At 45.6% G+C, this 12,622-nt stretch overlaps 1 protein-coding gene across 1 annotated transcript in view; it reads left to right on the forward strand.

Moving 5' to 3' along the window:
• The window catches only part of SLC22A4 (solute carrier family 22 member 4), a 48,783-nt gene that overhangs the window by 18,668 nt on the left and 17,493 nt on the right, over nucleotides 1–12,622 (forward strand). The window contains exons 4-5 of the mRNA XM_061188145.1: nucleotides 5,911–6,082; nucleotides 9,931–10,057. Coding sequence (XP_061044128.1) covers nucleotides 5,911–6,082; nucleotides 9,931–10,057 — 299 coding nt within the window. The remainder of the gene's footprint in view (nucleotides 1–5,910; nucleotides 6,083–9,930; nucleotides 10,058–12,622) is intronic.

Here is a 12,622-nt window from a genome sequence, read left to right on the forward strand (position 1 = left end):
GTGGTACTGGAAGCTGGAGACTGGAGGAATTCAGGACAGAAGTTACACCTCCTGATGCCTGATGGCCCCAAGGACACAGGGCTCTCGGACACAGCAGAGCCTGTTGTTCTCATGGTTTAAACCCTGCAGATTCCATGTTCCTTTTGATGACCGCCCTATACCTGGAAAGCCCAATGGGTAGCTTTGCTTGGGCCAGAACATACCAGAGACTAAACAGAGGAATCTGCCTGACGCCAGCAGAGCCCTTTAGGAGGACCTAAAGAATCACCTGAAGTGGAAGGGCACAAGGTCATAGTGAAGCCAGAGAAGCCCTGTCATTGGGATCAGGAGCCAGGTGGCGTCTGTGCCATGCACGGCATCCCCCAGGTCCTGCGAATGGCAGCATTGAGACCTGCCTTTCCAGGGGCAAAGGGTGCTTCTGGAGCCATGGAGCCTCCCCTGTGTGAGTGGATGCGGCCAGGAGAGCCCACCCCAGGCCTCCTGCAAGAAAGTCCCTGCCCAGCTGACCTTGACACTACAACCAACTTCCCTCCCTGCTCCCCATGATGAGACGAGTGAGAAGGCCAAGGGGAAAGTAAGATCTGTAAGATCAGTCAGAGCCTAGATGTACAAGCCAGAAATCAGTGGGTGGGACGCTGGGTGTAGCAGGCTCCCCATCAGCCTGGTCCAGGGCTGTGGTAGGGTGCTCTGGGAGCCTCCCTGGCTATAGTGTTACTCTACTGTGCTCTGCAGGAAACTGCTGACTTTTGTGCACTGGTATGAGCCTCCTTATACTGGGTTCTCAGGCCTGAACGTTTCAGTGTCGCTGAGAACCAGCCTGCCCCCTGGAGCAGCCAGACTCGCTCGTCAGCGCCTGGGGTAGGGTGGGGTGGGGAAGACTCGGCGGAGGCTGACTTCTGGCAGTGCAGCAGCGCTCTCTGGTGTTCCAGGACTAGCATAGTCAAATTCTGGGTTTTATTCAACTAAAAGAAACCTAAGCTTTGGATCCTGTCTGCGTTCTGTCTGGGCCTTCCCTTTTGCCCTCTGGCTCTGGGGAAGGGTTGGCAAGAGTCTGTGATGATGATCTCCCGTTTTAGGAGTCTTCACATTAATTCAGGAAGCTGAATTACTCCCACTCTCAAAGCAATGCAAAAATGGATCCTCTCCTCGCTCTGCTTTTTAACAATTATAAAGCCTGCCAGAGTCACAGGAGACAAGAAAAAGAAAGGAAGGAACGGTGCTACTTAAAGGAACAGAACATGGATACACCTGGAAGTGAGGGAGCTGCCAGAATGATGCTGGTTCAGGAGAAAGTGACCACTCAGGACCAAGGACACTGGCCCTACCCACAGTCTAGCTCCCACTCACAACCTCCTACTGTTTCCCAGAAATAACGCCTTTGACCTGTCCACAGCCTCTGGGTGAAATGCCAGCGGCATCCTCCTTTATCTCTCATAACCAGCTGCTTGAATTAATTTTGTCTCCTGTCTTGACTGATCCATTAATTCAGTATTTTCCCGGTACTCCTAACATCAACCTCCTCTGCAATATTTGTTCCAGCATGCTGAACTATTTAAAGTTCTGCTTCCTCTGAGGTCTAAATGTATTCTTCCTTTTGATAAGTGCATAACTGATGGCATCTTCCTTTAAACTTTGGCTACCAGGAAGCTCAGGCTGTGTCAACTACGCAGCCTTTATCAGCCACACAGTTATTTAATGGAGATATCGTTTGCATACCATAATGTTAACTCTTTAAAGGTGTATAATTCAGTGGTTATCAGTGTATTCGCAAAGTTGTACAATCTTCAACTCTACCTAACTCCAGAACACTGTCTTCACCTGCAAAAGAAACCCATCAGCATCACTCCCCCACACTCCTCTCTCCCCAGCCCCTGGCAACCACTAATCTACTTTCTGTCTCTATGGACTTGTCTATTCTGGATATTTCTGATAAATGGAATCATACAATATGTGGCCTTTGTGGCTGACTTCCTTCACTTAATGTTTTCAAGGTTGGTCCATGTTGTAGCATGACTCAGTATTCCATTGTATGGAGATGCCATATTTTGTTCATCTCTTCATCAGCTGATGGACAACTGGGTTGTTTCCACTCTTTGACCAATTTGAAGAATGTTGCTATCAACATTTGAGTACAAGTTTTTTGTGGATCTGTTTTCAGTTCTCTTGGGTACGTACCTAGGAGTGGACTTGCTGGGTCAGGTGGTAATTTTATGTTTTACCATTTAAGGAACTGCCAGACCATTTTCCAAAGTGACCCATTACATATTTTTGTTCTTTTCTCCAAGGCATAGCTTTTCACCTTTCTTTGTATTTTACTTTAATGTTACCATTATTTTATTTTATTCAAATTATAAGCTACCTCAAAACCTTCAAGGGATGAGATGGGATATAAATACATTAAAAAGATGCTGAAATTTGCTGGCAGCCCTTGTTTGCACTGAACTGTGTGAGGGAAGAACCGAGGGGACCCAGGGAGGAGGAAGGACTCACTCCTGTCTGTCCTCAAGGGGCTCACATCTGGTCAGCAGAGGCAGCCATTGCAGTTGTTATAGAGAACGTGGGTCATGGCCTAGGAGTGTTGGGAGGAGCTCATATAACTTTTCTGGGTATATGCAGAAATAGGAAAGGTTACTTTTAACTAGAATGATCTGTGAAAGTTTGTAGGGGAGAGAGAGGAAGCAGGGAATATCTGCTATTTTGATGAGAATTCTGAGTATTTTCTGGGGAGCAAAGAGAGGTTCTGCTGTCTTTCACCAGGTCTCTTGGTCAAAGGCACTGTACTTTCCAACATTCCCCTGACATCTGGCACATGTCAACTGTTTGACCAGGATGAAAGAATTAATTATTCCTGAGTACCTACCACATGCCAGACACCTGACTAGGCCCTTTATCTACATTATCTCAGTCCTCATAATAATAGCTCCATGAAGTAGGACTTATCAAAGTCACTCTAGTAGCAAATGAGCATCAAGGAGCCCAGGCTCTGCACATGACTAATGGAGGCCACTCCTATCCTAGGGCCCTTGGGTCCTACCCCATATCCTGGCAACTGCACCACAGTCTTGTTTCTTGAGCTGGGGTCTGCAGACCTCTGTTGGTCATTCATGGAGGGGCAGGTCCTGCCTCCAAGTGAAATGGATCCAGTGGTTCCTGGGCTGACTACCACAGAAGGGCCCTGATCAACATGGTAGTAAGCCTGGCACTCTCTTAGTCACTCCCTCTTGGAGAAAGTGCTCAGATTCTGGTGGTGGTGACAGGCAGTGGGCAAACACTCCTGGCCAAGACATGCCTCTTTGGCTTAGATGTCAGAGTCTCACTCCCAAGTGATACTCAGAGGCCCAACCAGACCAAGACCAAGTGGGCTTTGTCCTAGGAGTAAAAACCTAGGGGGTAAAGGAGGCCAGGACAAGGATCCCCGGTCAGCGGAGCCAGAAGTCACCAGTCACCTATCTCACTGCCAGCTGAACACATGGAGTTTCTGGCACCTGCAGGCCGTGAAACGTCTGCAGGAAACAGGACTCCTCTCCCAGTGTCCCTCAGAGGGGGCTGGTTGGCCTCTAGTGAGTTCAAAAACCAGCCCAGGTGGGGAAAACACAAATCCTAACTTCTAAAAGGCAGGTGTGGCCTCACCCATCTCCCACATGTCTCCACTAGGACCTCAGTTGAAGGACTGCTTGACAGGGCCAAGGCTTTGCTCCCAGGTAATTTTTTTTCCTGGACAGTATCCACAGGTCAAACTGATCAGGCTTAAAACCTGGCTCTCCCACTTAGTACATATGTGTGAATTTAGACAATTTGCTTCAACTCTTTAAGTCTCAGCTGATAATGTATAAAATAGAAGTAATATTAGTTCTTATATAATTGTTGTGAAGATTCAAAGAGATAATATATGTAAACACTCAGTCTGGAACCTGGCTCAAAGTGCCTACTCAAAACACTGCTAGCTATGAAGATGATGATGAAGATGATGATGATGGTGTTCAAGGCAGGGTGATTGTCTAAAAGTCAGTGAGCAGGAAGTCATGCTAACAAGGAACTATTCAGGTTTGTGCCATCTGTGTTGCTCCACAGAAAGGCAGAGGGGTAGATTTATGAAGCTTCTGTCCCCCATGGGTACTCTGCAAAGTTAGAACAACTCTGTTCTGGCCTGAGATGCAAGCTTAGAGAGGGAGATTATCCAAGAATCCAGTGGTGTAACTTCTCTCTCTTCTCTCGTCAGGGTCATGGAAGTGTGAGGGAGCTCCCTTGGCCTCATGAGTCTACAAGATTCTCACTTGGTCCTGGGCACTTTCTCTTTTCCACAGTCACATCCTCTGCTGCTTCACCTCTGAATCTCTGCTTAGGAATAAATCACCCCCTATTCATTCTCATGTCATAATAATCACAGCCGAAGCGTTTAGAAACCATGGCATGGTGAGTCTTCTTATGGAGTGGTAGGAAGGTCATTAATGAGGTAAGAAAAGATCTGGACACAACACTCACGATCCTGAAAGAAGGCTGGCCCTATTCCTGGAAATGAGCTTAGTGGCTGAGAAATGCCCTGGGTGGTTAGGGCTGTTGTCTGCAGTCCAGTTTGTGAGGGGTACACAATCCTGGCCATTTCTATCAGTCTAGCTTTTAGAAATGGCTGTTCAAGAGGGAACCACTGAGGCACATCTTCAGTTATGCTGAGTGAAGAAGAAGAAGAGAGGTGAGGACAGGAACAGGTAGGAGGTGAGAAAGGAAAACCAACAGAGGTAGTAATTTTACTGCTTCTCTGGAATTAGCCCTTAATTCCTTAGCCTGTGTTCAGGGCATCTAAACACGATTGAAAAACTCTCTCTTGAAAGCCAAGCCTGAATGACATTCGAATGATCTATTTTGTAATTTCTGGGCTATTTCTCGGTAGTGGTGGACAGATCTCAAACAAAAGACGGAGCTGTTGCCATTGGCCAGATCTCCGCCCTGGGGCAGAAGACCGAGAGTGAACTCTGGGTAAAGGGCCTGGAGTTTTGTGACAACAGAAGGAGCTTGTTCTTGGACTCCCTGTCTCAAATCAAGCACCCCAAGGAGCAGGCAACATCTCTGGAAGAAGTGGGGCTGAGCGATCCAGTGTGGTGCTGAGCAGAGCAGGAGCCTTTCCCAGAACAGGGCCGGATGCCAAGCAGTCTTGGACCTTTGTGGTGTTCTGGGAAAGCTCTGTGAGCTCCTTCTGTGTGTGGACAGCTCCAGGGCTGCCGCCTGCCAGGCGGAAGAGCAGCTTCTTCTTGTCTTTGATTGGGCTGTATGGACTGTGACTGCCTGGGGCTGAGCCCTGGGCACAGTGTAACTGCAGCGGAATTCAGTCCTGGGTGCTGGGGCCCTGCTCTGTGCACCTCCAGAGCCAGCTGGATCCTCTTTATCATTTCTCAGGGCTCAAGGGTGGCTAAGGGTGTCCTAACACAACTCCGTAACTGAACTCTCCACTGTTTCCGAGAGACCCGTGTCTGCTTTTTTACAGTGGAGAATTGTGGGAAAGGCTGAATGCCCCATAATCCACTCGCCCTCAGAAAAGCCCCCCCACCACCGCCCCGGTCTCCTGGGACACCCTTTCTGTTCCTTACCCCGGGGCTCTTATTTTGGAAATGTGGCATCCTCAGAAGAGGTTACCTCTTAGGGCTGGGCATGATGTTCCTATGACATGAGGAAGCCGTTAAAAAATAAAAATCTGTGGCTCCTTTAAAATCTCATGAAAACTCATCCTTCTATGAGGTGGTAAGTCTTGGGTCACGTCCCACCTTCCTCCACCCTGACCGCTCCTGCTCTGGGCCATGAGGCAAACACCTTTTCCCTTTTCTAAGTGGTTATGTTTTAAACTCTGCCAGGTAATGATGTAAAAAGCAAATATTAAAGTGAGTTAAAATGCTAATACTCCTCCCTTGTTTTGAACAGGAACAGAAATTCTTGGCAAGTCAGTTCGTATTATATTCTCTACGTTAGGCGTGTGCACATTTTTTGCAGTTGGCTACATGCTGCTGCCGCTGTTTGCTTACTTCATCAGAGACTGGCGGATGCTTCTGCTGGCGCTGTCATTGCCGGGGGTGCTGTGCTTCCCGATGTGGTGGTGAGTGTGGCTCCGTCCCAGACAGCCCCCTGCTGCGGGCCAGCAGCCTGGAGCCCAGAGCCTGGGGCTGACCGTGGTGTGGGCTTGCTGATCTCACTGGAACGGGCTGGGGCCTCGAAGCCCAGAGACTGTTCGGCTCTTTGGGGTGGGCCTATGTGCTGGGGTTTGATTCCCCACCATCCCACAAAGCACCATTCTCAGGAAACCCAGTCCCCCTGAGGCTCTCCCCACACTTATCTGTTACTGGTGGTGGTTGTTTGTGGAGATGGTCTGTTGGGTTTTGTTATTTTTAACTCTGCCCCCCTGCTCTTCTGACACTTTTCTCTCGCTAGGAAATCTCGTTCTCCTCATGGCTACAACTAATGTAACTTCCTCAAACTTCCCTGTCGCGTGATGATTAGCGTCTGAGATGTCACTGTTTATCTGCTTTGTCTTGAAGGGCGAGAGAACTCCTTCTGTTTAATGAGTTGTTAGAGAAAGTGTTCTCTTTTTTCCTCCCACTACCCTTCAACCAAATTTTGGCACGTCAGTGTGGGAATAACAAAGTGTTGAGACACTGGCCCCAGTTTCACCCAGTATGGCTATGGGGAAGATTTTAGGTGATTAAGAATGATGGAATAAGGTCGCAACCATACCCTTTTTGGGGAGGGATTCCCCATTTCTTTGATTTTTCCATATTTAAGGAAAAGGAAAGGGGATTTTTCCCATTATTGGGTCTGACTCTCTCTCTCTCCCTCTCTCTCTCCACCCCCCCTCCCTCTCTCTCTCTCTCTCATTAATTAGTCCTGGTTTGGTTTCATGATGTCAAAATCAAATCTCCCAGCAGTGACTGGTTTTACTGAACTGCTTTATCTCTACTGGCTCACACACAATGAAAGTTTCTCTGATCATTTTTTAGAGCTCAGAGGTTAGCCTAGCCCTCATGGTTGCCCTGTCCTGTGGACACACTGCCTAAGGAAGTTTCCTAGAAGGGCCTTCATCTTGCTGCAACTGTTAGGCAGCTGTAGAGGCTGACAGGTAGTACATCTTGACCTTGTTGGACCAGATGGCTCTTGTTAGACCACTCCAAACTACTGTCCTTTTATGACCTCTAAGACTGCTATGATTTACCAGTGCAAATTCTTGGCATGGGTGTGTATGGGGGAGAGAGAACACTTTTTTTTCTTACTTCCCTAGAATTTGAGAGACAGTGTGTTAGAGGTTAGATACTCTTCTGATTTCCTGACCCAGTCTGAGAGCAGGGCAATTTTCTGGAATGAGAATCATCAGCAGCTGCAGCATCGTGATCATTATCATCGTCATACCCTCTGTCCCTCTCTCCACAACCCCCCTGCTAACTGAATTTATCTTAAAAGATGTCTTGTCTTGAGTCTCTCAAGACACAAGACAAGATTATTCAAAGGTTATTTTCTGCCTCTTCAAATGAATGATTTTAGTAATCTGTGTTCTTTGGCTCTAGTTGTCACTTTGGCATAAGAGACCAGTACTTTTAAAATATGTTATAGTCAACTTTATTACTGTATGATTCTACCAGAGAGAGAGAGAGAAAGAACAAAAATAGAAGGGCCCTGACTGACTGTAAGGGATTAGTAGGGATTTTAGTTTGTGGGGCTTGGATCTTTGCCTCAGAACCAAATATCACAGCAAGGAACAGCTCTGATAGGTCAGCCTCTTGAGTTTCTAGCACAGAAGGTCCATCCCACAAGGAGCTGCCTTACTCTCGCCCTGAGAAGAGTTGTTCCTCTATTGCCCATGGGCTGGTTGGTAAGTGTTCCTAGCTGTGGGCACACTGTACCAGGGACAGGACTGCCCCAGACAGAGGGCAGCCCGGGGCCAGGACAAACATGCTGAGTGCTTGTCCTGAAAGTTTAACAACAGTTTTACCATTTTCCTATAAAAATAAAATAGCTTTCTTTAGAACATCTTGTCCTTGAAGGTGGGACTTCCTGAAGCAATGCCCATCCATCCGGGTGGGCTGGGAAGATGTGGGGATTGCTTTGAGCTACTGTGACCTTTGCTGCCTACTTAATATGTAATATAGACTCTCCAGCAACACCCTTCCCCTGTTCAATTTGAATTAAATCTACCGAGAGGCTATAGTGTACAACCTTATTTGGCCCTCCACTAGCTTGAAATGATCAGCTAGACTTAATTCTTTATGCACCAAGAAACCATGGCAATTCAAAAGTAGAGATCGCAGCAACCCTGAGTGCAGTGGGCTGAAAATGGGAGCCACTGCAGGTGGTTTGGGGATTTTTTATGTCCCAAATTTCCTTTAAAAGGCTTGGCAGTAAGTGATCACAGGTACAAATGGACTATGTGTGTAGTGGGTGGGGAAGGAGCCCATAGGTGCAACATGGGGAAAGCTTTGCAATATCTAGCTGACTAAACGTTAGGAACCTGAGGCTGGTGATGGCACTCAGAGCTTGTAGTAAGAAAGGTAGGATATTTCTAAGAACAACCTGGTTGGGGAAAGATACCTCTCAGAAGTAGAAGTGCCCATGCTGTATATAGTGGCTGTGGGGTAAGACCTCTAATTCTTCACTAATACAGTTGCCAGTAGCCACATGCAACAATTTAAATTAAAATTAATTAAAAGTAAATAAAATATAAAATTAGTTTCTTCAATCACACTAGTCACGCCAGCTCAATAACCAACCACGTGTGGTTAGCGGTTGCTGTATTGGACAGCGCAGATACAGAACACCAGGGAAAGTTCTCTTGGACAGCACAGCTCTAATTACTGAAACTGAGTGGCCTAACATCATCACAGTTGCTACAGGGACCAACCAAGGGATATATTCCCAAAAATGCAGACTGGGTTCATTTTTCAACCCATGTGCTTGTAGTAGGCTAGGGACGGAAGCTGGGGGCTGGCTATTCGATATGTTGTGTTTTGCTCTGAGATAATTCCTACTGAGGCTTTGGAGGGGCCTATTAATTATAGGAGGACTATATCTGCTACATATAATTTATTTTCTAGGATAACTTAATACTGACAAATAAGTAAGGAAAACAAGAGCTGGCAGAAGAATGGCTAAGCAATTCCGAGAAATAAAGATTAGGAAAGAATAGAAAAATTAAATAAAGTATAATAAAAATAAATAGAAATAGAAAAAATAGAAAAATTAGGAAAGAATAGAAGTCAACCATGTTTGAGCATCAGTTTAAAAATGTGGATAGATTGTGTAATAAAATAATATGTTTCTAACTAACACAACATTGTTAATCAACTATACTCCAATATAAAAAAAATTTTTTTTATGTTTCTAGGCATTAAAGAAATAAGACCACATTGGCTGTGGTCTGGTTTGGGTACTCACTGAGCAGAATCTGTTGAAAGCCATGCGGCAGCCCACAGGAGGGTGTCAGTGCACTTACGTCCTCCTCTGATTGCAGGAAAAGCCCGAGAAACACAGTTGCCCTCTTTTACCCAATAAACTTGTGAGCATCACCAGCTGGGGCACCAGGGATTCTCCTAGGGATAGACACACTGAAAAGATACTAGACTGTGTTTCTTTTATGAGCCACACCGGCTATGAAGTTATGGATGGTGTTCTCCAGGTGCCCTGGCTTAAACATACCCAGTTAATGTTACCCCTTATAGTGTGGCTCTGGCTTCAAGTACAACTAATGATCTGTCTTATGATTTGATCATAACTTTGAAACTTGAAGGTGCTTTTATTTATTCCTACAAATAATGGAAATCTTATGAGGCCTCCCTCTTGATGTTCTTTAAAAAGACAAACTAGAATTTTACAAAATAAAAATTATTCGGGGGCAACTTACAGTTGATAGCATCAACCTTGCTGCTGTGAAAAATTATAAAACATTCAAATGAATTTTAGGTTTATTCCTGAATCTCCCCGGTGGCTGATATCCCAGAGAAGATTTAGAGAAGCTGAAGATATCATCCAAAAAGCTGCAAAAATGAACAATGTAGCTGCCCCAGTGGTGGTTTTTGATCCTGTGGAGGTAAGGATTTGCAAATGTTTCCTCCTGAGATCAGTTATGCATTCTTTTTTTTTCAAAGTCTTTTTTATTTTTTTATTTTTAAAAATTTATTTATTTATTTATTCATGGCTGCGTTGGGTCTTCGTTGCTGCGCACGGGCTTTCTCTAGTTGCAGCGAGCGGGGGCTACTCTTCGTTGTAGTGCGTGGGCTTCTCATTGCGGTGGCTTCTCTTGTTGCAGAGCACGGGCTCTAGGCGCGCAGGCTTCAGTAGTTGTGGCACATGGGCTCAGTAGTTGTGGCTCGCGGGCTCTAGAGCGCAGGCTCAGTAGTCGTGGCGCATGGGCTTAGTTGCTCTGCAGCATGTGGGATCTTCCCGGACCAGGGCTCGAACCCATGTCCCCTGCATTGGCAGGCGATTCTTAACCACTGCACCACCAGGGAAGCCCCAGTTATGCATTCTTGATTATGGAATTTAATTTGATTCAATAGGTTTTGAGTGCCTGTTATGTACCAGGCACTGTTCAAGGCCTTAGAGACACAATGATGATGAAGTTCTGAGCCCTCCTCAAAGTGCTGTGGACCAATTAAGTGCAATAATATATGTAAACTGCTTAGCATATAGCAAGTGTTGATTAAATATTAGTTCCCTTCCCTTTTGCAAGTTCATCTCCAACTTTTTATTGGTCTTGCTCCACACCATTGATGCAGCTACATACTGGTGACTTTTGAATGTCCAGATTAAGAGGGAAAAATGTGTTTGAGGGGTATTCCACCCATGGGCTCCCCACTGTACTCTGAATCTTACCAAAGTCTGCTGGGGAAGCTGTACATGTCTTTAGTCTTGCTATGTTTTGTCTAGAACCTTAAGGCCTGAGAGCACCGGCTGGAGGATTCACCCCTGCAGGCAGGAGGCCACGAGGAAAAGCAGATATTCAGTGGAAGCAGATTCGCTTCCTGACAGTCAATGAGGACTCACAGTGTCCTTGGCCATGCCTCGTGCCAGCTCCTAGAGAAAACAAGAAAAATTAGACACAGAAGGAGCATAGAATGTAACCAAGAGTGTTAAGAGGATTAGATGGAAAGTAAGTGATGACGTGAAGGAGGAAGTCCCCAAGGAGTGGACACTGTGAGCCAGCAGAGAAAGAGAGTAGAGTGACTCAGGGCTGAAGAGGCAGGTCCAAACCAGGGAGGACACTTAGATGGATGGAGAGGATGGGACAATGGCACTCCTGGCCAGAGGGTCAGGAACTGCTAAGGACACCTCAAGAAGACTATATGCTTCTTAGCCTTTATGCTTGCCCCACGCTCACATCTGCGCTCCTGGCCACCCCAGGACTTTGGAGGGTGGCGAGCACACCAGTGCTCCACCCTGAGGGCTTCCTCCATTCCTAGCCTTTGCGACCTCTGACAGAAACAGATACCCTGGTGATGGCTGGAGGATTAATTACAGTGGCCATGAGCCCAAGCTCTCAGAGGGCTGCCAGGGCAAATATGTCTTAATCCTTTGCTCTTCAGATCAAGAATTCTATTCCCAGCCTTGGTCAATACAACTGGATGCCTGATCCACAGGTCCTGTCTGTGCCTGGTACCACTCCCAGAACCTTCCAGGAGGACTGCTAGTTCCCAGTAGTTTATGCAGGGGCTTTCTTTGTTGGGATAACAGGGTTATACTGCCAGGGGCATGTTCTAGAGTCGTACACTCCACGTAGTGCAGAAGCAAAAAGGTAACATGGCTGTGAGCTGAATGAGGAGGTGTCTGTTTTCGGAAAGAAGGATGCTAATATTTGGGAAGCACCTGCTACAAGGGCAGGTCTGGCACTCTTCCTTCCTTTGTAGTAAAAACTCCTTCCTCAGCCTCTTACTGAACACACGTCATAGGGCCACAGAGTCATTGTGCTTTATCCTGAGGAGATAAAAGGCTCCACCTCAGAGCCTTGTAACTTTTTAGTTTCAATTTTTTTTTTTAAATTGAAGCATAGTTGATTTACAATATTGTGTTAGTTTCAGGTGTACAGGAAAGTGATTCAGTTATATATACATATATATTTTTTTCAGATTATTTTCCACTATAGGTTATTAAAAGTTATTGACTATAGTTCCCTATGCTATATAGTAAATCCTTGTTGCTTACCTATTTTATGTATAGTAGTTTGTATCTGTTAATCCCATACTCCTAATTTATCCCTCCCACCCTCCTTCCTTTTGCCGTTGGTAATCATAAGTTTGCTTTCTATGTCTGTGAGTCTGTTTCTGTTTTGTATGTAGATTCATTTGTATTATTTTTTTGATTCCACATATAAGTTATATCATATAATATTTGTCTTTCTCTGTTTGACTTATTTCACTAAGTGTAATATTCTCTAGATCCATCCATGTTGCTGCATATGGCAATATTTCATTCTTTCTTATGACTAATATTCCATTGTACATATATACCACATCATCTTGAGCCAGTCGTCTGTTGATGGGCACTTGAGTTGTTTCCGTGTCTTGGCTATTGTAAATAGTGCATTGATAGTTTCAATTCTAATAAGCTTGATTATCTAGATTCCTAACACATGGCAAGTTAACTTCAGTAAATTAAA

This window comes from Eubalaena glacialis, chromosome 4 (genome assembly GCF_028564815.1).
Source record: "Eubalaena glacialis isolate mEubGla1 chromosome 4, mEubGla1.1.hap2.+ XY, whole genome shotgun sequence".
Taxonomy (NCBI): Eukaryota; Metazoa; Chordata; class Mammalia; order Artiodactyla; family Balaenidae; genus Eubalaena; species Eubalaena glacialis.